This window comes from Cyanistes caeruleus, chromosome Z (assembly GCF_971803275.1).
Source record: "Cyanistes caeruleus chromosome Z, bCyaCae1.hap1.1, whole genome shotgun sequence".
Classification (NCBI taxonomy): domain Eukaryota; kingdom Metazoa; phylum Chordata; class Aves; order Passeriformes; family Paridae; genus Cyanistes; species Cyanistes caeruleus.
In genome coordinates, this window is record NC_141732.1 from 64179209 (window position 1) to 64205038 (window position 25830).

The following is a 25830-nucleotide window of genomic DNA, read 5'->3' on the forward strand; positions in this document are numbered from 1 at the left end:
ATAAGAATGTAAGCTGTAAAAAATAGCTCATCTGTTTTGAGGATATAATTTGATCTGTTTTGTGGAGATTATTTCATTATTTCTCAGTTAGAGCTAGAATTATTGTTTGACACTCCCTAATAAACTATAAACTGTGTTTTTCTTTACAAAACCTGACTTTGTCAGCATATCAAGTGCAGAATGTATTGATCATATTCTTCAGGCTAAGTGTGGAGAAACATAAAAATTCTTCTTGGTTTCATGTTGGTCCAGTACAGGTTCTCTTAATTAACATGTACTTGTGAGTTCATTGCAGCATGAAGAAAAAACTTTGGTTAATAATCAAGCTAGAATGCTCTCATTTACTGTAGTGTCCCCCAAGGGTAACTGCCTTTCTCACAGTTCCTAGATATTAATTTGTTTTGTTAAAGAGAACTTCCTCATTGAGGACCAGATAGAAGAGTAATACTGCCTTGGAGGACTTGAAACAGCAATTCAGCACAAGTTTGACTGCACAGAGCCATTCAATCACTTGCACAGATAAGGAGGCCAAGTGGGTTAATTAAGGTGTGTTTACAAAATACAGTGCATTCCTTTGTACTATTTAAAATTGTGGGGGAGAAAGCACCACTAATCAAGATGCAGTTTCATGAGGTGTTGAAACTGATCTGTCCCAGTCTATCCTTGTCCTTTATTCCACACCCTTGGCTACATGTTCCTACTCTGTCCTGTAAGCCAGTGCTTACAGTAATGCAGTTGGCCAGATGAGCAAGTGCCTCTGAAAAACCAGTGTTGTGTGGGCTTGTCTTTTTGGTCAGGTTGGTGTGAAAACTAATGCTTAGGCAAGAAAGGGGTAGTGGGGGATGGCCAGAGATGGGAGAAGGACAGGACAGTCTAGGTTGTTTTGGGCTGCTCTTGAAAGCGGAGCCAAGTTCTGTGACTGCTGCATCTGGTTGAGAACTAGGTAGTACAGTATCACTGAAATGGTTAGAAACTTTAAGAGTTACTCCTTTTAGACATGAAACAATAATATTCTTTGCTGGTCTTAAATATTTATGGCAACTGTTGTAAAAGACACTAATTTGGCTATAAATCTTTTTCTCCTGTTTAAGAAAAGTGGGCAGCTTGCTGCTGAAGCTACATCAACACCTGGAAGTTTGCAGAATCTGACTTCTTAGGCCTTCAAGTTAAAGCACCTAACTCAAAAATTATCAGTGTGATAAATGCCACAGATCAGAACAGAACACACAGAAGTAGTGCAGTGTTACCTACATTGTTAAAAGAGGATGAATTGGTACCCATCACTTCAATTTGTAGGATAAACTATGAAATTTAAATTGTTTTTTGTTTAGTCTTAAAAAAAAAAACACTAAAAATATAGCAAATTGATTTTTTTTAACTAAACAGACTTCCTTTTTGGGGAAAAAGATCACTTTCTTCCCCTTGGTTACTGGTATTTTATTTTTAACATTCTTTTTCTGTGGGTGGAGGGCCATTCTCACATGGACTTCCTCCCTATTCTCCTAGCCTGGACCTCCCTTCCTTCCCTTCTTAGAGGCATTTGTCACACTGTCATCCAGCCAGATGTGATCAAATACTTCTTGAATATTACTGGGAATTACTGTAGGCGATCAGTGGAAACTACACTGCAACTGGTTTGGACCTATACATTAGAGTTGGAAACTCCTTGTAAACTCAGCATATCTCATGTAGCTGTAGAAATGTGTTGCCCTGCTCTTACATTTCTCCAAAACTTAAGGCTGTTCCATCCTTGTAGCCCTTGCTCAGTAATTCAAGCATCATTCTTGCCTTTGTCTCCCTTTTTACTCTGTTTACCTTTCTTCTTGTTCATGTGTATGAAGCTTGTTTACCTTTCTTTCACAGGCAAAGGCTTCAGATCTTTGTAGTCTCTTTTCCTCTTCAACAGGATTTATAAAACCATAGGATGTTTTTGCTTTCAGGGTTATAAAACCATAGGATATTTTGGGTGGAGGTGATCTTAAAGATTATCTTGTTCCAATGCACCTGCCATGGGCAGGAATGCCTTCCACTTGACCAGGTTTCTCCAAGCCCCATCCAGCCTGGTCTGTGGGTTAGCTAGAGTCTATTACTGTGAGTGTTGTAGGAGTATGTCCTTTTTTAAGTCGCAGAGCACTAGAGTGACCATATTGTTTTCCCTTTATAATTAAAGGGGAGAGAAAGATCAGAGAACTGCTGTCTGTTTCTTGCTGCTACCTAACAAAACAGCCCAGAATCTGTCGGTCACTAGTTATTGAGAAGATAAGCTACACAATTTTTACCAGAAAGTAGATAAAATCCATGTTCTGATATGCTCCAGTCTGATGGGTGATTTCAAGTAATAGTCATTTTTTTACAGCTAAAGGTCACGCTTTATAGGATATGAGTAACAGCTAAGCCATTATGATCCCTTTAGGTATAAAGCTACATGGTTCAGAAAAGTAACTTGAGGTTACTGCTGGTACTGGCTAGGTGAAAAGGAAAAGAAGTTTTACTGAGCAGAGGGTAAGGCATGAGAGCTGCTCTACAAGATTGCCTTTTAGCCTGGTGATCTTGCACGAGATCTTGGTCGCTCTTTACTCCAGTTTGTGGAAGTTAATGAGACTGAACATAAGGACATTCCTCAGAAGTTCAGCCTGCTTAAAGGTCATGGAGATGCTTGGCACCTCTGATGGCAATAGTTGCCTGTTATGTACATTAGTGGTGGGGTTTTATTCTGCTTACAGTGAAAAGTTCAGGACTGTTTGCTTACATATACTAAGTCTCATCTTCTCTTCCAACAAGCAACAGTAAAAATGCTACCAGTCTTTGGGATAGGTTAATGGTCAACTGGAGACCACTTTACAAAATCTTCTAGTCCACTGTTGGAAAGCAGAGCATCATTTAGATTGCAGTAAGAATTTAACAGAAATGAAAAAAAATGGAAATGGGAAGTTAGTGTAATATGTGTAACCAAATTCCTTTTTTTAGATCATCTTTTAATGTAGTCTATACAGATGAGTTTTGCTCACTTTGAAACTGTTTTCATCTGACCCCTTTATGTGCTGCTTTCCATTTTCCCCCTTGACATGTCAGAAGTTTATTATGTGCAATAGTTCTTGATATTACATTTGTAGCAGCTTTTTGTGGAAAACGGGTATTTATGTCTGTGAAGTAGTCCACTTCTGCAAAACACAAACTGCTGCTTAAGTTAATCACGAGCATGTGGTATTTCCATTATGTGAAAATCTGGTGACCTGTTTGAGAAGATATGATTGTATCAAATAGGTAATGGAATTACCATTCCATCATCCTGCTGGATGTGCAATAGCAGAGGTAAAGACAGGAAGCATGGACTCTTATGTTAGTGGAATCTTGCCATGGCCTTGAAGGTAGCTGAAGCTTGGCTCCAGGCACGTGAACATGCAGCAATCCCTTTGGTCAGAATGAACTTTGAGTTCTTCAGTGTGGCTGTCTTCATGTTTGAAGGGATGCAGTTGTTTCACCTGCTTTTGTCAGCCACTTGTGCTTGGTCAAACTTTAGCTCTTCTCTCAGTCATTAAAGCAGATGGAAGGAGAGAGTCTGGCCTTTGACACGTAGTTGATTCAACGGTATACCATGCTACTTAATGAAAAACTTTGTGCTTGAAGTTGAATAAGCTTGATGCCATTTGTATTTTGGTTCACTTTTTCTATATGGGATGGCAAGCATCAGTAGGTGTGGACAGTTTTCATATGGCAGATGATATGTGAAAAAAATTTTCCTCTGCTCTGTGAGAGGATTAAAAAACCTCCCAAACTGCTTTCTTGTGACCATAGCATTTTTATCAGAAGAGTTGAAAGTTGGGGCACTACCAACCATGTACAATTTCAATATGCATCTCACAAGCCTTTGCACTGCAACTCAGCAGCCCAAAGAAGGGGACAGGATTTATCACTCTGTTCCAACTGTTTACTTGTGATGTCTTTTCTTCTAATGAAGTATCTAGCAATAAGCTTAAAACACCTTTAAGCTACTTACCTGGTAGTCAACAGGTGTCACCAGAAATCAAAGCAATCACTCATCATGTTAACTTCTTTGACATGTTTTTTGTTCTATCTACAGCAGGTTGTTTATGTACTTGAGCAGTCTTTTCTGCTCCAGCAATTGCACTCACCCTCTAATTTACATATAGAATGTCTATTTGCAGCTTTGCATATTATATGGATGCTGGGGAAAATACAAAGTTATTTGCCCTTTCTATGTTTTAAAATAAAATTTGTTTTGTTTGTGGATTTAGCATTATGTAATTTACCCACTTTAATCTAGCGCTTGCTCAATTGATCAAAGGAAAGGGAGAAGAAAGCGGACATGATGTTATTTGGTTAAAGGCTGGACTTGGTGATCTTGGAGGTCCTTTCCAACCTTACTGATTTTATGAGAAAGTAACATTAAAAAGAAAAAGTTGGATTTCCTGAGGTTATTGCTCCTGCAAATGTATATTACATGGCAGGTGGTTCTTATCAGAAATAAGTTAGTCCTGAATATAATTATCAGAAACCTTGATGGCTTCTTTCGCATGAGTGTCAGTAGAATGCAAGTTAACTTTTAGGAGAGGGAATCGGTAATATATCACAGTGTGTAAATTCTGAGAGCTATCATTTGTACCCAGATCTCAGCTACCATGTTAATAACTTGTATATTTTCATGCAGAAATCTTCCAAAGTGTACAAAAGTTGTGTAAATCCAATCTCAAGGTATAATCTCATGACCTGGAGATGCAATCCATTCAAAGTGTCCATTAGTGTCCCTGCAGTTCCCTTGTTCCCATTACCTGCCTGAAAACTACTTGCATGAAATTTTTAACTCCCTAACCGTGACAAAACCTGTGTCTATTCTTTGTCTTATCTGTAAACATTGACCACATTATAGTGTATAGAACAAGGCTGGCAAGTCAGATACAAGCCAAGCTTGTGAGGTAGTGGCAGAGGGAGGAGGGACAAAAGGCTATCTGCCCTCAATAACTGTTTAGTCATGTGAAGGGCAAAGGCTTTTTCTTGAATGTAATCTTGGTTTGGTGTGGTTTGGTGGCAACTCACCTTATGGATGGAAGACTTTGAAGTTTATACTTTTTTAACATCTGTACCTGATGGGGAACCTCAGTCTTTCTGAAGTAGTCTTCTGAAAAAGAAATGTCTATAAACAGAATTTGGTAAGTGTGTGCATTGCATGATACTTAGGAAATTTGAGTTATGCATGTTCTTCCTCCATGCATGATTAGAAATGATTTTTTTTTTTAATTTAACCACATGTATTTCTTGTTTTTGTTTTTTGTTTTCCTTCCCCCAACAGCTGGCTTACCCCTTGGTGTTCTAAACTTGGCCAAAATAAAACCGTATCAGAGAGGCTTTTTCTGTAATGATGACAGCATCAAGTATCCGTTCCATGACAGTACCATCACATCCACTGTCCTCTACACAGTGGGGTTCACCCTGCCCATTTTCTCTGTAAGTAGCTACTATATAGGGAGCTTTGGTGATGGGAGTAAAATGTATGCCTTCCAAGAGCTCAGCACTGTAAATGAGTTGAAGACAAGTTTATATAGGCAAAATCCCATATATGTATAGTCATATGCATGTGAAAAGTGCTGTTGCTACTGTTTGCACAGAAAATCTGGAACTAATCTCTAACTGCTAGTGTTGCTAATTTCATTTGTTTTAGAAACAGGAAAATAAGTGTATTTAGACTAGGCTTTTATCACTAGAGAGGAAATTGTCTTCCAAAATGCTGTGGTGGAATGATTACATCTCTTGTTCAGAATGGGGTAGTCTGCTAACTTAAACACTTGTGATGTTAAAATTTGGCACTGTAATGCAGTGCACACACCTATAACTGGTGACTGTTGCTTCTATGTGCTTTCTACAAAAATAAGCCAATTTTGACTCAGAAGCTTTTTCTAAGCTTGAACATAATGAGACTACTTTTTAAGGAAAAGTGGGATAAAATGGGATGCAGAGACTGAAAATCTAATTTCTTGTAGAAAAGAGGCTCAGTGTTATAATGACCACATGGTTTTGATGAAGAACAGTTTAATTCTTCAGGAGGTTTTTCTATCAATATTTTAAGCTTGCTTGTGTCCCAGCTTTTAGTAAGGTTTGAGCTGATTTGGAGAATTAAAATTTAGTCTTGAACCTGAAGCTACTTTGTTTGTCCCTGCAGTACTTGATCAAGCCCTATGAAAGATTATGATAATATTTTATTATCTGATAAATGTATAAGCTGAATTAGTCAGTGAGAAGTATATGAAGTGGTTTAAGAATAAGAAGACAGTCATTAAAATAAATGAACCTGCATATACTTGCATTACTCTGGCTTTCCCATTACTACTTATTTATTAAAACTTCCATTAGACCCCTGCAGTAAATATGAGGTTGACACAACAAGTAATCACTAGTATAGTTTCACATTTAAGGAAAGTTTGTCACTTTGACAATTATGAATATCTTCAGCACACCTTTGGGAAAATTTATTTTCCAGTATGTTTCCTGTGTACCTTGATTGATATAGGTACAGGTGAACTAACAATTGCAGGTCTCTGCACTTCTGGACTTTTAAAGAAATATTCTAGCTTCTGTTCAATCATCCGTTGAATTGCTTGATTTTTAAAAACTATCTTTAAGTTTTAGATTTGAACTTGCTGATGTAATATAAAGTCAACGAAGAGTGTGTTTTTTCCTGGCTCTAAAGCCATGGAGAAACATCTGACTTAGAGGTAATTCACATGAAAGTCTGAACATCTAAAGAGTGGTATAGAGTATTACAATTTTAGATAACCTTTGTTGTGAAAGTTACAGCTTAAAATTAGATGTGTCAGTAATTCCAGTCTATTCTGATATTTTTCTGCTATGATACTTTTGTAGGATCACACAATGGAATTTTCATTGCTTGTCTTTGTGCAGAAGAGGGAATTTATAATTGGAACAACTGCGTCTAGTCTCCATACTGAGAGGTTTTAAAAAAAAGTTCTAGAGCACTTATAGTTGTTACAATGCAGTCTAACCAGGTAATTTGCTTTTCAGTCTGAACATTTTCCAAACCTGAAAGCAACTGCTTAGAGTAGTTGTTAACCTGTCCCTCTTAATCTCAGTTTTAGATGTAGAGAGCTCTTTAGTCTCATGCAAGAGGTGAAAAATCTTCCATAGCTACTGAAAACTAAGGGCTAGAATAAGCTGTACAGCTAGGGAGTATGAAACATGGAATATTACAACTTCCTGAATTGAAAATGCATTCTAGTTGAATGGTTTCTATTTGTAGATGTTCTGTTCAGTTGGGCTTTTCTGGTAACTTCACCTCCAAACGGACCTTTTTTTCCTGCCCTTTTTTTGACTTTGCTTCTTCAGACTGCTGTTTTCAGTGACATTCATGCAGCTTCCCTTAGCTCCAGGGCAGATGACACTGGGGAGGGAGGAGCGCAGAGCAAGGAAAACCTCTCTGAAAGAAACATCCTTCTCATCAGAGAAGCAGAACAACAGAGTAACCTGAGAGCTGCTGAGTTTTCTCTGCTCCCTTTTCTAGTTCTGTGGTTCCCTGCCATGGCTTTTCCTGGCAGTTCTGTCCCAGAGCTGAAGGCTCCCAAGTTGGTAGGTTTCTATTACAAGATGGACTGATGTAGAGAGAGGAGTTCAAAAATTCTAACTCAGCCAAAAGCCTGCACTGAATTTCTGGGAGACAAAGTAGTACTCTACAACTTTTTGCTATCAAAATAAATAATGCAGATGCTGATGTTTCTTACAGGCAAGTATTCTTTAGTAAACTGTTCTGGTTCAGTCACTTCTCCGGGATAAGCACTGCTGTTTGGAGAGTGTCTTTGAGAGAAGGGAACATGATGGGGCCTGCAGGACTTAATTTCTACACCTTGAACATATTCAAAAGATATTTGGGTAGTCAGGTTACATTGATTTCTAAGTGGTTCAAACAACAACAACAAAAAAGGCTGAATCAAAACATTCCTAGGTTTGGTGTGGCAAAATGTCTTCAGTATCATGATGACTTCCCAAAAGGGACCTAGGTAGCTTTGCTCATGTGCCAGCTTTAATCTATTAGGCATTAGGCTTAAAGTGTTTGGGAATGTCTGCTTATACCATGTCTAACAATGTTTTGACAAACTTTCCCTCCTACAGATTAGCACAATCGTACTTTGGGGTCAATTTACTGATTTCTTTTATGGTGAAATAAACTCATCTTTTATGCTGTTCATGAAAGGGATGCATTTTTAAGGGAAACTTTTATTGACAGCAACTATTAGATTGACCACCGTGAGCACTTACTGAACTAATTTTGTATGTCTTCATGGACAAATGTAGTTACTGCTTGATAGAGATTAATAACTCAGGAGATTAATGAAACCTATGGATGTAGGTAGATGTGCTTTTCACTTTTTCGGCAGTGTCAAAGCTTTATGACTCATTGCTGTTGGTTTTGCAACTAATTGAAATTAAAAGTGTTTGACCCTAGAGTGGACTTCAACTTGACTCTTAGGTTTCAGGTTACTTGTAAGAGGTTTTATTATGGTCTGAGCAGGACTTCTTACATGGTAGACTTTTTTGAAAAGGTGCTCATGTTTTATCTTCATTGTGTTTTTTGGTATATTTATGGCATTGGAAATTTTTTTGGGCAATGCTGTTGAACTTCATAATCTGTCATGAGTTCTATTTGATACTAACTGTTCATCTTGTACTACTACAGATCAGCATTATCTCTGAACCCAGCCTTATCCTGAGGAATAAAATTTTTTGGTTCTCTCTTTTAAAACAAGCATAGTAATAATAACCCATGGTTTTACTCTGTGAAGGTTTAATGTGCAGGTATTTAATGTGCACTTTACTGAGTTGTTGAATTGATAAGTAATTTCTGGCTGAGATTTATGCTGTGGGGCAAGATGCTGAGAAGTAGCAGCAACCAGCTTTTGACTTCACTTTTTGATCCGTCCGTGGTGTGAGTGTTCTGGTGGGTTTGAAATCAAGCACCATTTGCCTCTGTTACTTGTACAAGTAAGTGCAGTTGTATTTTAAGTAAATAAACTGTAGCAACTTGCTTGTTAGCCCTATGGACTTGGTACTGTACTTTCCTCAACCCTTCAGATACATTTTTTTAATACATTGATGGGGAATGCACATAGTGTTTGAGTAAGTCAGTTGGCATTTTGACAATGAGAGCAACTCCATACGAGAGCTTTTAAAATGCTGAGTGAAGCTTGGTCACAGGTATGAGATAGCCAGGAAGTCACACTGATATAGAGTGGTTTTATAAGTATTATTATTTAGTAGAGTCTACAAAGGGGTAAAATGGAATAGGGAGAAATGTAGGTAGAGGGAGTTGCAACTTAATTAAGTCTTGTAATTTAAGGAAAAAACCCAAACAGTCTAAGATAGAAAAATAGATAGATTTTTCTTTCTGTCAAGTCTGACACACAGTTACTAACAATGTACTGCTGACATTTAGGACTGAGACCAGAGACTGGAAGGGGTGTAAATATGGGAAGCAACTCCGCTAGGAACCAGAGACAAGCAATAGGGAAAGTAAGGCAGAGAGTGTTCCTTTTTGTGCTGCCTCCCGTTTCCCTTCATCTGGCTTACATTGTTGTACCTCTTTCTCTTCTACGTTGTGTAAAGAAGTGCTCATGCAAAGAGATTTTTACCCACCTTTTCAGGAGAAAGGTGGATATCAATAAAAGGAACTGAACTCATCTCACTGAACTGTGGAATGATGATTTATTTCTTGGTAGGTGCTCTCCTGAACTCTAAAACTCCTATGGGAGCACTGTTCTTATACTGAGGAGAAGCCAAAGTCTTAATTTAATCTGCAAAGAGGTTTTGACACCCTACTCAACCTTCACAGAATGTGAGCAGTAATAGCAGCTCAAAAGATTTAGCAAAGTTTTTGAAAAACCTGTATTCTTCCTGACCGTATTTCTAATATTGTAATGAATACTGTGGATGTTTTTGCTGATAGAATTAGTAATGAAATATCTACAGCATATTTGGGGGAAATGTTAACTTCTGCTTTCTATCTGAACTTCTTGTGTAAGGAGACTTAAACCTCAAAATATTACTTAGGCTTTTTAAAAAGTAAGCCTAGGTATCGCTTCTAGTTTAAAGCTATGGCAATGAAGTTGGCAGTAGGTAACAGCACAAAAGTCTTGGCGGGTTTTTTGAGGTGCTGGGAGAGAAGACAACAAAATCTTTTAAACTTTGGTTGGTTTTTGAACTCTGGAGAAAGATTATTTCTACCCACTACTTAAGAACAGATGTTGAAAGCTACTTTGTTAGAAATATACACACTCTTTCCTGGTGTTAGTCATATCTGTTCTTATCTTAATCCCTGTGATAAATGAGAAAGATGGAGAACTCAGGCTAAAGCAGCATTTTTTTTAGAAAATCTCATTATTTGGATGTGTACATTCAAATATTTGCTTCAACCAAATTTTAAGAAACTAAATAGTTATATGATTGGAGAAAGAATCCTTAAATGAACAAATAATTCACTTAACTGTGAGAAATGAGTGGTAGGAGTAAGTGGTCCTTGTCCTTTGCAAGTGTGTGCAGTGAGGCAGCAAAGTAGGGAACTCAGAGCAATAAAGAAAAAAGATGGCAGTAACATAGCTGGTGAAATACAGTGTGGATAAATGCCAAGTGATATCCTTCCTGAGGAGAGTGGGAAGAACAACTTGAGGGAGGTGTATGATCTTATGTTCTCTCTCTTCAGAGTTTTAATGTCCAGCTTTAATGGAGAGAACAACATCATGCCCAATGAAGAAACCTAACCATGATTAGAAATTTGGAAAGAAACAGGCCTGTGTTATACAGGATATTTATGGAAAAAAAACCAATATAATCTGTCAGAAATCACTCCAGTTTATGAGGAAAATTAGTCCATTATACTGTATGAGTCAGACATTTGGACAAGGGTGTAGTAATTGTCTTGTCAGTTGAGCTACTTGTGTTTCTACTCCATGTATTCTGACTGCAACATTCCAGAGCCTACATTCCTCCCTATGTCTTTATAACCAACTGTGTTTGCAGTTCCTTAATTCTTGGTTTCTTGTTGGATCAGTATTGATCTTTTTTTCTAACATCTACTGCATATGCACTTGGCTGATTTACAGCCTTTAGACTCAGCTGAACTATGCAAAATCAAACCCTTGTTTTTGAGATAATGAGGAATATATCCTAGCAGTCCCTCTCTGTCTGCACCTCAGATGAATTAAAACCAAATGCATTTGCCAATTTTGACTGAATACTCTTTTGAAAGAAATTTCTTGTCAAATGATTAGAAGTGTTAATCCCTTTGAAAAAATTGTCTAGTGGACATGCTATTATACTGATATATAACAACCACAGAAAGCACATTATATTCCCCCTGCTATTTTGAACTGACAAGCTCCCAACTCAACAGAGTTATTTAACCTCCAAATGCATGACTCTGAACTCATTACTCAGTACTGCAGAAATCTCCATATGTTCTCTTGCCTCAGTCCTTAAGGGTTGTTTTGCAGGCAGAACTGGCTGGCCTTGATCTTCCACTGTATCAAAGAATTGCCAGCTCTGTCAGCAGTACATGTGCTAGTTATTCATTAAAAATGCATATGCACTGCATAACACCAGCTTGTTGGCTTTATCCTTGAGATTACCCTACAGGTAACCTCTTCCCAACCTTATAATTCCTCCTCACATACATGTTGTCATTTTCCCTTTAGGCAACTTCACTGTGTTACAACTAGCTTAGAAGATGAAATGTACATCAGGGAAGCTTTCTGGTATTGTCATATGAGAAGTATTCAGCAGAGAGCCTTTACTGCTCCTCTGCTGTCTTCACTTCTTACATAAAAGGAGTATTTAAACTCTGCATTTTCTTCTGATTTCAGAGAAAACTGAGGAAAATAGGTATTTGTAGGATATCATAGGATCTTTCTTTTAACTGAATGTGGCAATGTGACTGTGGCAGATGAGCAGGATTTCTTCTCACAGTGATCTGCTGTTGAATCTTTGCTACTTGTTCTTGAGAAACTGCATTAAATGTTCATGTGAATAAATCTACTGTCAAAGTACTCCACTTCCTGTACTACAATAAACATTTCTTCTTCAGTTATATCTTTGAAATGAAAGATATTGGCACTAGTGATGGTGGTTCCATTATGAAGACAAGTATCATTTGGTATCTTCAGTCATATCCTGTCCACCTGTACCAGGAGCTTCCATGCTTAGAAAATTGCAACCATGATGCAAAAACTTACCTCTGTCTTCTGAAATTAAGATATCTGTTAGGTGAAAAAGTAGCATGCCTATCACAGCTATAGGGAAACCCTACTGTTTTAGTTGATATAGTAAGAAGTTTTGCTTCTTTATTACTTATGACAGTTCTTCTGCATGTTTGTTCTGCTTGCAGTAATGAAAAAGCTTAACTGTTTTTTCCTGTCCCTTTATTGTCTTAAAGGGAAACTTCCACTGCAGAAAATATTTAAGCTATATATTTGAAATAATTTTGATTTTAGAAATGAAAACACCTTGAAATCTCACAAAAGCAGATTTTGCTGATTTATTTAAAACAGAACAGAACCTTCATTATTGTGAGAAGGTTCTCCTATTGGTTTCACATGATACACTTGATGCCCCTCTGGTTTGACTTCTACTTTTCTGCTCTCTCCCACCAGTTAATAGTGAAGTCAAACCATGTGTGTTGAAAAGAGGAAAATTAAACCTGCTCCATGGAGCATGTTCTGAGGGATTAGGTATTGACACTGGAGAATACTTTAAAAAAAGATATTAAAAGCCCTATTGGCATGGTTTTTAAGGCTAATGACTGCCTTGGATTGAGCCAGAGGTAAATTATGGATGTTGTAGTTCTGTGACTTCAGTTCACAGTTTAATAGTGTTATTTTTATCAGTTTTACTGCAATCTGTTTTTTAGAAATTAAAACTTTTCTCTCAAGCTTTCCTGGAGCATGTATCCTTTCAACACTGAAAGGTGCTGAGAACAGCAATAAGATACATGACTGGTGAACTTACTTCTTGAATCTGTTGTGAAGTTGGGGGAAATGGAAGAAACCCTTGTTATGTTTACTGTATAAGATTTATTAGCAGTATTGTATTTCAGTGCATTGCTCTTCCATTTAATTGTTACTTAATGGCTACCACATAGATATCCAGAACTTTTAAGGCTCAAAGTAAAAGAGGTGGAAAGAAATTGTGAAAGAGAAGACAATAATTTTATTTTAGCTGTTCATACTTGCTTACAAAGCAAAACAAAAACAAACCTGGAGTTATTTAGTATTTTGTTTCCATAATCTGGATACAGGAAGGTGCAATTACAGGCTAATTGCATTGTAATCTCAATATTGCTGAAGAATGAGCTTGTACGTTTCAAGCAGCTTCACTCAGCATGGAAGAACACAGATCCGCACTGCATGAAGGACTTCATTTCTGTGATCCACATACCAGTGCCTTTTATTTCTGATTTAGTAGATGGAAATTACATTTTAAAAAGCTCCCCTCCTGAACAACCATATCATTCAAAATTTTTTTCAGTCTCTCACTTTGAGAAGCTGAAACATCCAGGTGTAGGTAAGGTAACATGACACCATTATTCACAGAGCAGGTTTTTAAAATGGGTGATGCAGAGATACTGATTTGATGTCAGTGACACTATCTAACTATAACCACAGGGGTTTGTGGCAGTGTGCTGAAGCTGTGAGAAGGTTTTTTTGGGCTGAACTTAATTTTGTGAACAACTGCTTTACTATGATAATCAAAACTACCAGCTCTGAAGAAGTAACCATACAAATAATTAAGAAACTCTTATATGTATGTTATGCCTAATTCTCTACATGTGGAGATCCAAACAATGTTTTTCTCAAATACTCAATGTTGAATGTCTGTGTTAGTATGTGTGCAGGGCAAATAATGAAGTTTTCATTCCAAACATTTTCAATTTTCAAGGATAAAAGGTGTTGGAAACATGATTAGGTTATAAATTGTGTTTATATAAATATAATATTTATATAAATAAATATACTATGAATAATATAAATATATATATAATATACATAAATACAATATTTATATAAATAATAACAGCATTAGGTTGACAAGCCAACTTCCCTCACCATGGCTGCACATGCTTCTGCCTCATCCTTGATCCAGGTCAGCTAAATACTAAACAATTGATGGTGTATCATGACAGCTGTCACAATACCAACAGAAGGGGAGGAAAAAAATAAGGTTTGGACTGCAGTGTTTTTCAAAATGCTTATATTCTTCCTGTTAAGAGAAAGGGAGATTAATTTTTTCCTAGTAGGAAAGGCTGTGTTTTTGTACTGTACTGCAGAGTCCAGCTTCTAGGGTCTGTGCTGGCTGGTATCTGAATAGTGCAGTGTTTTGGTGAGGCTCTGACTTGGCTCTTAGCCTGTCCTGCTGTCTTTCTGCTTTGTTGGTGTGCTTGGATGGCTTCCAGAGCTGTGTCAGTTGTAGTCCCGCTGGCATGGAATTGGAAACAACCTCTCTAGACAATGACATTGGTCTTTTTCTGCCACTTTTGGAGGGGAGGTTTTGCATGCTATTGGTTTCATGACTACAGCAGTACAGAAGGTACATGGTTCTTTGCAACAGGCTTAGCTGGAATTCATGGGCCCACGTGACAGGCATGTAATTGCCTGATCAAGGAACAAGGTTGTGTCATTCACCAGAGTTTGCTTATGGAAATTTTCATCTTATGAGCCGTTAGTTTGTTATTTGTTCTTTTGTTTTCAAATGGAAGTATTCTTTAAGCACTTTATGGTGTACAAAACAAAACTGATAGCAAATTGTTGGTAAAATCCCAGTTGTTTCACTTGTGATGGTCCCAGGAGTCAGGCTTAGTCAGTGGAGGACTTCATGGGTGAAGGGAAAGAGGGAAGAGGATTGGAAGGATCCTAGGTCTCTTCCCTAACAGTTCTCTTGATGCTTTGTCAGTATGTTTTTTTATTCACTTTTTCTCCTGCTCTTTACATCTTTACTTTTATTTGCACGTTCTTATTTGGGGCTAGCTGTATATCTGGAAAGGAAGAGGTAGGCTATGCCTTTGCACAGAGGTCTTGAGGAAAGAACTGAGACTACAACATTTATTTCTGCTGGGAAGGAAGAAATGAGGAGACTATTTTTTATCTTTCTGATCCCTTACTGTCAGATGGGAGTGTCTCCTCCAGATAATTTTTGTTGTGTTACTCTAAAGTAGTAGGCATTTTATGTGCAACACAGCTGTATTTTTAGGTATAAAGCAAGGGATTTTGTGCTCTACATGCCTAAGCTAAAGTAGATGATTTATTGTTTTGTTAAACAATAAATAGTAGTTTTGTCCTCTACTGCTTGTTTTCCATACAACCATTTCTTTCTAAGACTATCATCCCATACACCAATTGTGCAGTTGTTGTATGTGTGTTAAGGATGGAGGAACAGGACTTAGAAATGGGATTCTATCAGTTTGTTAATTTGCATCCTATTTTGGGTTTTTTAAAAATCCTTTGGTGTTGTGACTAGTTTTGGTTTGTGTTGTGGGTACCTTGACATGCAGCATTGTGCACCTTAGTATTGTGTCCTGTAGGTATTAGATTGAGCCAAAGGCATCATCTTTGGTGGAAGAGATGGGAATAAAATCTCCATGCCTTGAGGCTGTAGGGCTTGTGCAGTGACCCTGTTGTTCTAGGAAGATATCCAGTGTGTGAGGAAGCGGGGGGATCACATGCATGTGTAATTTCCTTTTCTCCATATTCCCAAAAACTCTCTCTGTACTTGTAATCCCTGAAAAGCACCTCCTTTTCTGCTTTCATGAAATGCAATTTATGCTATTCTGACTTGTAAAGCTGTCCAGAGAAGGTGTAAAGCGGCAACTGTTGCTCACTGGAATATAAAGAAATATTTGATAACTGTGCCAGTAGCAGCAGATTAAGCACCTCAGTGGTTGTCACTGAACTATTTATTCAGTCATGGCATGCTTCCACACTTGAAGTGCCACAAACACGAAGATGAGAGGAATCCTGCCCTGCTCTTCTTCATTCAGTAATCCTTCCTGGAAGCTACAAAGTCAATGCAGTAGTCATTGGCCAAGGGAAGTGCATAACCTTCTAACTTCCTGCATGCCCATTCCTCTTTATGCACTTCTCTTTGGAAATGCGGGGGTATGATCATCACCAGTTTGTTTTGGTTTTGTAATGTATTTTGTATTCCTTTTTGCCAGCTGGCTTGCCTTTTGCAATTCTCAGTTCACGACGTACCCCCTTCCAGAGAGGCGTTTTCTGTAGTGATGAATCCATCCGGTATCCATACAAAGAGGACACCATTTCTTATAAATTATTAGCAGGAATAATTATTCCTTTCAGTGTAATTGTTGTAAGTTAAACTTTTCTTCATTGCTTTTGATTTCAGTGGGGGTGGGAAAGAGGGAGGAGGGGTAATCTGTTTGTACAGATTTACAAAACTATTCTGTAAGATTTCTCAACCTTAAAATAATGTCCTTAGGCCAGGTGCTAAAGCAGTAGAAATGGTGGTCTGGCAAGAATAACTAAAAGGTTTTCTTTAACTGAAGCCAAAGAGCTAGAATTATAGAACAGCAAAATAACACATTAGAACTTTAGAACGTTAGAACCATGATGGCTTAATTCTGTCATCTGAGAGATAAAAACTTCTTACCATATTTGTTGAAAATATGTTGCAAGTCTTTTTATTTCAGGACCTGCTACATTCAGAATATCAGTGTACATGACCTATTAAGTCAGCATTTTTTATCTGCCACAAAATCTTTGGGAATACTTTTGTAAGTGGAAGTGTAACAATAGGTACTAGACTATTTAAGAGAAAGATTATGCCTTCCATCGAATGTTATCAAAAGGATAAACAGAATAAAAGGAATAAGTAGGTGTGAAGTTCTTCCCTGGATATTTCCCTGAAGGTCAGGATAAAACCCTGGGCTCATTTGTACTTAAATTACCACAGGGGCTCACTTCATACTGCACCTGACTGAAAACAGGGTATCTTTCTTCTTTCCTCCTCTTCACACCAGATCAGTGAGCTGAGCAGATTGTTTCTGTGACTACCAATTTGGGCTCTTGTTCTGACCACAGCTCCTAGCTCAGCTGACCTGTCTCAAGCATATAGTGACTCTCTATCCCTAATATTTAATTATATGCTGTCAGCTGAGATAACCTAATAGCTTACTATGTATGGACAAAAATTGAGGTTCTACTATTACCCTGCTTGTTGCCACTTCTTGTGGCTTGTCTGAGCCAGGATCAGCTGGTGAGGCTCCTTAGCCTGGCAGAAGACAGCAGCTTTCCTTGACTATGTGGAGTGCAAATGGCTCTTGGAAGAATACCAGTGCTGGGGCAGAAAGTGGCTGGGACATGCCCTCATGAGCAGAGGGGACAGCTGTACCTCTTCAGTTAACCATTTCATGTCCTAGGTCTGATGGGGACTGCGCTCCAGTTCCTACAATGGCCCTTCATCAGGGGCTCAAGATCCCTGTCCAGATGTGGTAAAAATCTTCAGTCTCTACTGATGGTTCTGTTGGGTGGCATCCAAACTCATCAGAGCTACACTTTGAGCAGAGTTAAAGCCTTCTTATGCCAAATAAGATTTTTAGGCATATAAATATTTATCCAAGTATGTTTAGGATCCAAAAATGAAAAGGCACAGCTAAATGTAATCCTCAGTATTGACCAGCTGTTTCTCTGGGTTAATAGGTTTAAGTCAGGAGGGTTATTATGATAATCTAACTCTGCCTTGCATAGGGACTACATGGATTTTTAGCAAGGTTCCAGCATAAAGGTCAACTTACAGCTCATATTTGCTTTTGGGTGTAATTTTTTTACAAGCATAGAAATGCGTTCTGAGAATTGAAACTATGACTTGCCTGGTTTCCCTCTTCTTGGAAAAGCTGCATCAGAAATAGAAATGCTTCTCAAACAGATGAAATTTTGGGGGGGAGGAGGGTTTGTGTGTTCTGTTAACTAGCAAGTTGTTTATGCTAATCATCCTGCCTTTAAGATAAGGCTATTTATTTTTTTCACCCTGTTACTACCTTTGGGTAGTCAGTAATACTTGGGAGCATCAGTGCTTGGTAACAACTGCAGCCCATATAGCTTATCTCATTTCTAGAGCAGTTAAAACAGCTGAGTGAGAAAGAACAGAATAGAGCATGGAAAGATTGATGTATTGCCCTCAGTACTTGGCTACCAGCCATTTGCAGTTCAGGGACTTCCTGGGTGAGAAAAGGCTCCACTGAATATAGTTTCTTAACAGATATATTCCCTTTGAATTAGTCCAGTCTCCATTTGAGCCCATAGGAATATTTAGCTAACAAAATTTCTTTTGCAACATCAGGGACTATAGTTTAGTTGTGAAATCAGGCTTTTCTGTCAAGATTGCTTCATAGTCAGATGGTAAAAGCAAATATTGGTGTCCTTTACTCAATGCTTAGTCAGATTATTGGAAACGAATATTCTTTGATGTCTGTCCAGTGTAGTAATTGCACTGACATCAACTAATTTTTTGTTACCTGAGATAAGTGATCTTGCAGGTTTTACAGCAATGTTTTTTGAAAGGGATTCATTATGTACCATTATTTATTTATTTGTGCTCAGCTATCTTCCTTAAGAGATTAGTTTCTGCACTAGGTGTCTATGTACTTTACTGAAAACTTCCTCAGCTTTAGTCCATGTTCTGGTATTTCTTTGCTTCAGTCAGTGTTTGGGTATGGTGGAGGTGTAAAGCATCAGTGTCACGCATCTGACGGTATTGTCTGTTTGCCTTCATGTGCAAAGCCTCTGACAAGCTGTCACTCTTTGTGCCTGGGTGGCAGTGTCTAAGTAATGGCTTCATTCACCAAAGCACTGCTTTGCTGGGATCCAGGACCTGGCACTCTTAAGTGACAGACAGAGCCATGATTTTCATTTTTACATGATTTTTCAAGGTAACTTTATATATGTACATCCAGTTTCCCACACATCTGATCATCTGTATGAATTGATCCTTTCTCTATAGAATGGGACCATCTGGGTCAATATCCAAATTATCTGGAGTGAAGTTCTGTATTTGGCATAAGCAAGAACTTACTTTCTGCAAAAGATTGAGTTGCAAGAAAACAAAATTAGATCTGCTTTCTTGTCAACACTCGGTATATGTTCCTTGGACATGTATGGTGAAAAATCCTTGGAAAGACCTCAGTAAGACCTGTCTTTCCCTACTCTATTAGTCTTCTCCCCAAAGGATTTAATTTCCATGAGAAAAAGGAAATTTTTGTTGAAACATCTTGCCTTTCAGATCTGGATATAAAATCTGAACCCTTCAGAACAGTTTCTGACTTAATGAGAAACCTAACAAGCTTTAAAAAATTTTACTCGGTAGAAGTTAGTTGAAGAAGATGCAATGTAAAATGAAGTTCTATGGGAGAAAATGTTTCTAATTAGGGCCATGCCAAGTAATATCAGAAGGCTTTGTTTTAATAGGTATTAAGTGATATGATCAAGTTCAACATGAGGTAGGGTAAAATGAAAAGGTGTTTCTCTTCTGTGTGGAAGTGTTTATAATGTTTGGACATGGTTACTGCTGACTCTTGGAAAACTTAAATTTTCAGATTAATGTTTATAAGAAAATAATTTCTGAAACTGTATGTGTGAGTATTAACAAGAAGAGTGTAATACTTTTCTTTTAAAGTTATTAACTTGTTGTTCTTATTTCTCTTTCAGATAATCCTAGGAGAGACTCTCTCGGTCTTTTATAATAATTTACACTCAAATTCATTTGTCAGAAATAATTACATAGCCACTATTTACAAAGCCATTGGGACCTTCATTTTTGGGGCAGCTGCCAGCCAGTCGTTGACAGACATTGCCAAGTACTCCATAGGTAGACTGCGTCCTCACTTCATTGCTGTGTGCCAGCCCGACTGGACACGGATAAACTGCAGCCTGGGCTACATTGAGAACTTCACTTGCCATGGGGACAAAGCAAAAATCAATGAGGGAAGGTGAGTCTGACTAACCTTGTATACTTGGTTATATAACGTTTGTTAACCTGGGGCAATGAGTTTGGTTATGCTGCTGCAGTTTTTGTGCTTCTCCTAGAATAAATTTATTGCAATGCATTTTAAACATTAAACACTGTCTAGACCCCAGGGATTTTTTCCCATTTGTGAAAGCTGTTTTCTTTTAATGAATAGATAAATGTTTGTGTGTGTTTCCGCTTATGGGTGATTTTCTTTTTTTTTTTCCGTTTCAGTTGGCTTTTATGTTTCTAAAATGTTTGCATCCCAATGAAGAGAAGAATTTGAAATCTGCCTTAGAAATTGGATGTAGAGTAGCAAAGGAAATGTTTTAGTTTTGGAATGAAAACAAATGAAAACTGCACATCCATAAATATACACAGTACTATTAAAATCACTCTATTAATCTTTCTCATTAGTGAGAATTTTTAAATCTTGAATACTTGTCTGCCAGTTCAGTTGCAACAAGGTACTGTGGAAACAAGAATAAAGCCTCTGATACTTCAAATTTCAGTCATTGTACTATAACTTGTGTTTGAGTGCTACTGGAAATGTTAGAATAATTTTAATTGCTTTGAGCTTTCTGTGACCTTACCTTTACAGAGACTTCTTTTTCCAGAAGTTCTATACAGTCTTAGTCAGAACTTTGCTTTGTGTAGTTTTTAAGTAGATGTGTGTAGTTTTGCTCACTGTTCTTTGTACTCCTTTGCTCTTCTGGCTTATGTTCCTTATAATTTTCCAGTAGCATGCATGGTATTTTTCAGTAGCCATAGAAAAATGTTGATGAAATGTGAATAGGTGTTGGTGGTAGAGGAGCAAGTGTATGGATAGGCAGTAGAATAGTGTGCTGGGTATATGTGGCAGCTGATACAGGAGTGGTTTCTTTGAAAAGCTGCTATGTCACGCAGAACCAGTGCCAGCCAGCTCCAAGTCTCTAGTTTAACTTCATGAGTCTAAAATGCTTCTTAACTGTAAAGAGGGCTGTTGAGAAAATTCAAATTGGTTGTAGCGACTGAAATGGTCCTAAAATAATCTTTTTGGGTTTTGGGGATGCTAAAAAACAAGGATTAGCTTATACTTAAACAAAAAAATATTTTTGGGGGGTATGAGAATAGAATGGGGGAACAATGGCATAGTGATTGCTTATCTTGTATTCTTCTCTGTATTTTGACATCTCAGACTTCTATATTGGAAGCAAGATTGTTTTTGTCATCTCTTAACTGATCGGCTATTAGGTTTGTATTTCCAGCTACTGTCATGTTCCCTTTTCTATTGCTACTGTTTCCCCTATAGAGTGATGTGAGAGGGCTCTCCTGTTTGGTCAGAGCTTGCCTTGAAGTGTGTAGTTGCTTGTGGGGCTTTTGCTATCAGGTGAGGCTTTTGCATGCACAGGAAGGAGTAAACACAAAGTTAGCAAGTAGTCAAAGAAGGGTAGGATTGATTAAAGTGGGACATTGTCCTGTAGAGGTGTATGACCTGGATGCGGTGATCCAGTAAATCTTTCAGTGTTTCTAGTGATGTTGGGTCATGTGCCCACACAGAGACCAAGTGCCGAAGGGCATTAACCTTTCAGTTAATAGCCCACTTAGAAGGGGGGGGTGGATTGCTGAGAGTTTTTTACAGGAAGCTGGAAGAGCTCAGTAGTGTCTAAAGCTGTAACTGAGAGATGAATTTCTGTATCAGTTGACAAAATTATTAGTGGCACACCTAGTACCATCCACTTTCATTTGCATAGATTGAATAGGCAGGTAGAAATCTAAAGGAAGAATGAAAACAGGACAATCATAGTGTTGAATGTAGAATCATAAGATCTGAATTGAACCTATTATTCCTCTATAGTAGTAAAACCTGAGGTGGCATTTGAATGTTTTTAAAGATTCATGCTCAATTGTACAGTCAAAAAGACAAACCTAATATTTTATGATGTCATTGAAAACAATGAAAACAGTGTAAAAATCCATTGTGTGCTTCCATTGTTCATATTGTATTTTCTGATTGTCTCCTCCCTTCTCATTTCTTCTTATGATTTTTTACTAATCAAAAGTATAGAATAGTTTTGGTATGGAGCATCGCTGAGTAGATCACATATCTTGTTCTGAAATAGAATAAGTGTGTGTGTGTGTTGAAGAGATGGGTGTAAGATGGAAGATTCTATACTTCGGAAATGGTACAGAACTTAGGTAATCAATCAGTGTTTCCATTTCCTCCTTACCAGTAAAACTGGAAGGAGAAATATTTGGAGTAATACATTTTTTCCACACGAAGATTAAGGATTATGCTGTGTAAGTTCTTTATAGTGCTGGGATGTGTAAGTTTGGTTCAAAGTGGGGTCAAAACACCACTTGCAGGAACTTCTAAAAGACTAACCTCAAGAAAACAGCCTGTGTTTCTGGAAGCCCATGAGTTTTACGGTCAGAGGCTGAGAATGTTTTAGACAAACATATTGCAAATGATGTTCCAGTACTGTTTTATGTAAATCGGATGTTTCTAACTCTTTGCATATAGCTGCAATATTATAACATGGGGGCGTAAGAGAAAAACAGTAATTAGGTTTTATTCGGTGGAAACAATGGTATTACAATACATGCTTGCTTTATCAGGAGTATAAACCAGTGGATTTAGGATTGATTGTCTAAATGAGTAAAGTGCCCATAAGTTACAGTTAGTTTTAGTGTTGTTTCACTTCATAACCTGAGGTTAATAAGGCTGACTGAAGCATCTTGTTTGCTATACATCATGCTGAAAGCAGTCTTTTTCAGGTTTAAATACCTTAGGTTCTCCTTGACAACTTTTGTAGTATGTATGCACTTTGATTACTGCTGCTGGCTCAGCAAAGCAGAGGATCACAAACACAGTGGTGTGCTTAGTAAATCTGATTCATGTTTGTTGACAGATAGCATGTAAGAGTTAGCATATTATGCATCCAAATTTGTAGCACTTAAAGATCTTTAAAAAAGGCATGGAAATCACTGGTTATATAAAAAAATTCTGATTAAACATTAACATGTATTTTTTTTCTAGTTTTGCCTCTTTGTAAGGCAATCCTTTCTTCAGGTGGTGTTTGGCATTTAATTTAAGCTAGACACAGAAGCTTGCAATGAGCTACTCAATGGCACTTTCCTGAGGTAAATGACTTGTACAGAGGTGCTATCTCAAACTTTTACTGCTAGGTTTGATGTCAGCTAGTTTTGTGTAGAACTGTGTAGTATTCCCTCTAAATAAATATTAGGAGTAGTAATTCAAAGGTGCCTGGCATGTCTTGTTTTAGTTACAGAAAAGTAAATTTGATATAGAAGCACAAGTTTTAGTGTCTATCAATGAAGAGAGATCAAAGTCATGGTGTTCTGTTGTCACTGGAGTTTGCAATTAGCATGTTACTTTTAGTGTACTGGTATATACTTTAATGCTGCAGAATTGCCTTTAAGTTACTTTGCTTAGCACCTATAAAGATAATGATTAGTCAATTGGCTCTTTTCCCTTTCAAACAGGCAAAAAAGGGCTCAGTAAAATAGGTAGGTGTGCCAGGCTATAACCTGGAAAAGTGGGGGTGTGAATGAGCAGTGTTTACTAGTCTCTAATCTCTTTGGCTTTTGCAGCTTCCATTTTTGCTCATCTTCCTTTTCTTCTGGCTTTCCACTGCATGCCTTTGCCTGGCTTTGAGTAGATTAGCAAAATAACCACATTTCTCAAGAAGCAGGCAGATAGGACACACTGCATTATACATTATACACAATACATCGTTATTGGTAGCTAAGGCATATTTCCCAAACCTGTCTGCTCTAACCAGTCCATGGCAGATTATTTAAACATCCTGTTTGTTAGCTTTCCTGCATCCAAAAGACCTAACAGAAACTGCAGGTGTTCAGCAGCAGTTCTGAATTTGTATTCCAGTGTTCCTTTGGTGAGTATACTTCGCTGTAGTTGCTGGTTGTCTGAAATGAGTGTGCAAACAGTGAGGCTTGAGAGTGTAGTAGAGTAACAAAGGAGAACATCGAGAGCCGCTCTTTTCCTCTACCATGGGAACACTTGATTGCTCTGGAATACTTATTTTTTAGCATCTGGCAGAGGGAATAAAAGTCAACTTTATAAGGTATTTGTTCAGTTAAGCTGAAATATATTGTGCTTCAAGATTTCAAGACGGAGATAGTGTGCCCTCTGACACTATCATTGGGGTGTACTGAACCATGGTGTGGCAATATTAGCTGGTGGCTCCCAACTCATTTTGCCAGTCAGGAATTGCTAATTCAAAATTGGTTGCCTTTGTGGAGATAAGCATTTGTGATCTCTAGGAAGTAGGATCTGGAATCCAGCGGACACACTTAACCATGTGAACCTAGACCTGGTAAAGGTCAGTGTTAGTTGTCATCTTAAGCAAAGAATGAGAGAAGAGTATTTTCTCTTGGTTGTAAAATTGAATCTCAAAAAGAGAAAATGTATTAAGTTAGGTTAAAAATCTTAAATAAAGGTTCTGTCAATATTTTTTTTTGAGGCAGTTGACTTAGTAATGACGGTAGGTGTTTCTCTTCAGTTTTATTAAGTTTTTTCTACAATAAATAAAAACTAAAACAAAATCAAACATAACTCCCTAAGCCTTCCCAGCAAAAAAAGAAAATAGTCAAAACTGAACAAAAACTCTACAAAATCAATAAAGAATTCCCAAACCAAACTTCTGGTATTGACAAGTTGTATGTGATTGAAAGAATATTTGAATTAGTCTTATTTAATTATCAAACAATGTAGCAGGTGCTATATAGAGCTTACAGTATTTTTAAAACATAATTTAGGATTGTGCTGTCACTTTGAGTGTGTATAAATATATATAATTTTATAAACTTGGCAGCACAAACTGCACATTAAAGCCTTATGTAAAGGCCAGGTGTATAGAATCTGATACTATTTAAACTTACGTTTTATCCACAAAATGTTAAAAATAAGTGTTGTGGCATGAAGTGTGCTGTACTCTTACGCAGTGTCTGCTGAATAATTTCACAGGGATGATAATATACTAGGGTGTAATAACGTGCTAGTTAGTGCTCATGCACATGATGCCTCCCTAGAACTTGGAAGCTTTGACGCATACTTCTTTTAATTTTCTTGTTTTGAAATAATTTCCTGCAGTAATAATGTAGGAATAAAGTTTATAATGTCTGTATTCAGCAAGGAATGAGAAACACACATTTGGTAATGCTGTATTGAACTTACAACCCTTGAAAGCAAAAGCCTTTTATTTAACGTGTTCCTCTTCTTTGAAAGGTGGTACCTGGTTTTCTGTTGTGGCATGGTGGGAATGTAAATCTCTGAAACAGACTAACTGGGACAAATTCACTTAGTGGATACAAGTTTAAGAATCTGTTCACATACCTGGTAATTGGGTTATGAAATTATTCTTCATAGTTTTGGATTAACGTGAAATATGTAGTTTTACATAGTTTTACCAATGATGGTGAAAGCTATTTTAAAAAAAAAAATCTTTTAAAAATGTCACAAGAAAAAGGATTAAATTATTCCAGAGAATAAATGTGCTGGCTTCTCTTGCTTCTCCTAAAACATAATTTTTCTACCCTTTTGAGTTTCCCCATTATTAATGTCCCCATCATCTTGAAAACTGTAGAGATCTTGTTACAGTGACTGGCAAGAATGGGTTAAATATTTTGTTAATGTGGAGGTAGCTGTGGAGTTTTGACAAAGCCCTGTGAATACTCATCCATTTTTTTAACCATCTGAGGGACACGCTGGCTCTTTCTCATGGCTTTTTAGAGGTATCTAGATAGCCTCATAATGGCATCATCTGCCTGCTTCATCACCAC

General features: G+C 37.5%; 1 protein-coding gene across 2 annotated transcripts in view; it reads left to right on the top strand.

Annotated features, from left to right (window-relative positions):
• Positions 1–25830, top strand: part of PLPP1 (phospholipid phosphatase 1) — a 61412-nt gene that overhangs the window by 11103 nt on the left and 24479 nt on the right. The window contains exons 2-3 of one of the 2 annotated variants that reach the window (XM_086866964.1): positions 5309–5463; positions 19728–20008. In XM_086866964.1, the coding sequence (XP_086723090.1) occupies positions 5309–5463; positions 19728–20008 (436 nt within the window). Of the gene's footprint in view, positions 1–5308; positions 5464–16222; positions 16375–19727; positions 20009–25830 lie in introns of both variants that reach the window. The other variant, XM_086866965.1, reaches the window with a different exon arrangement.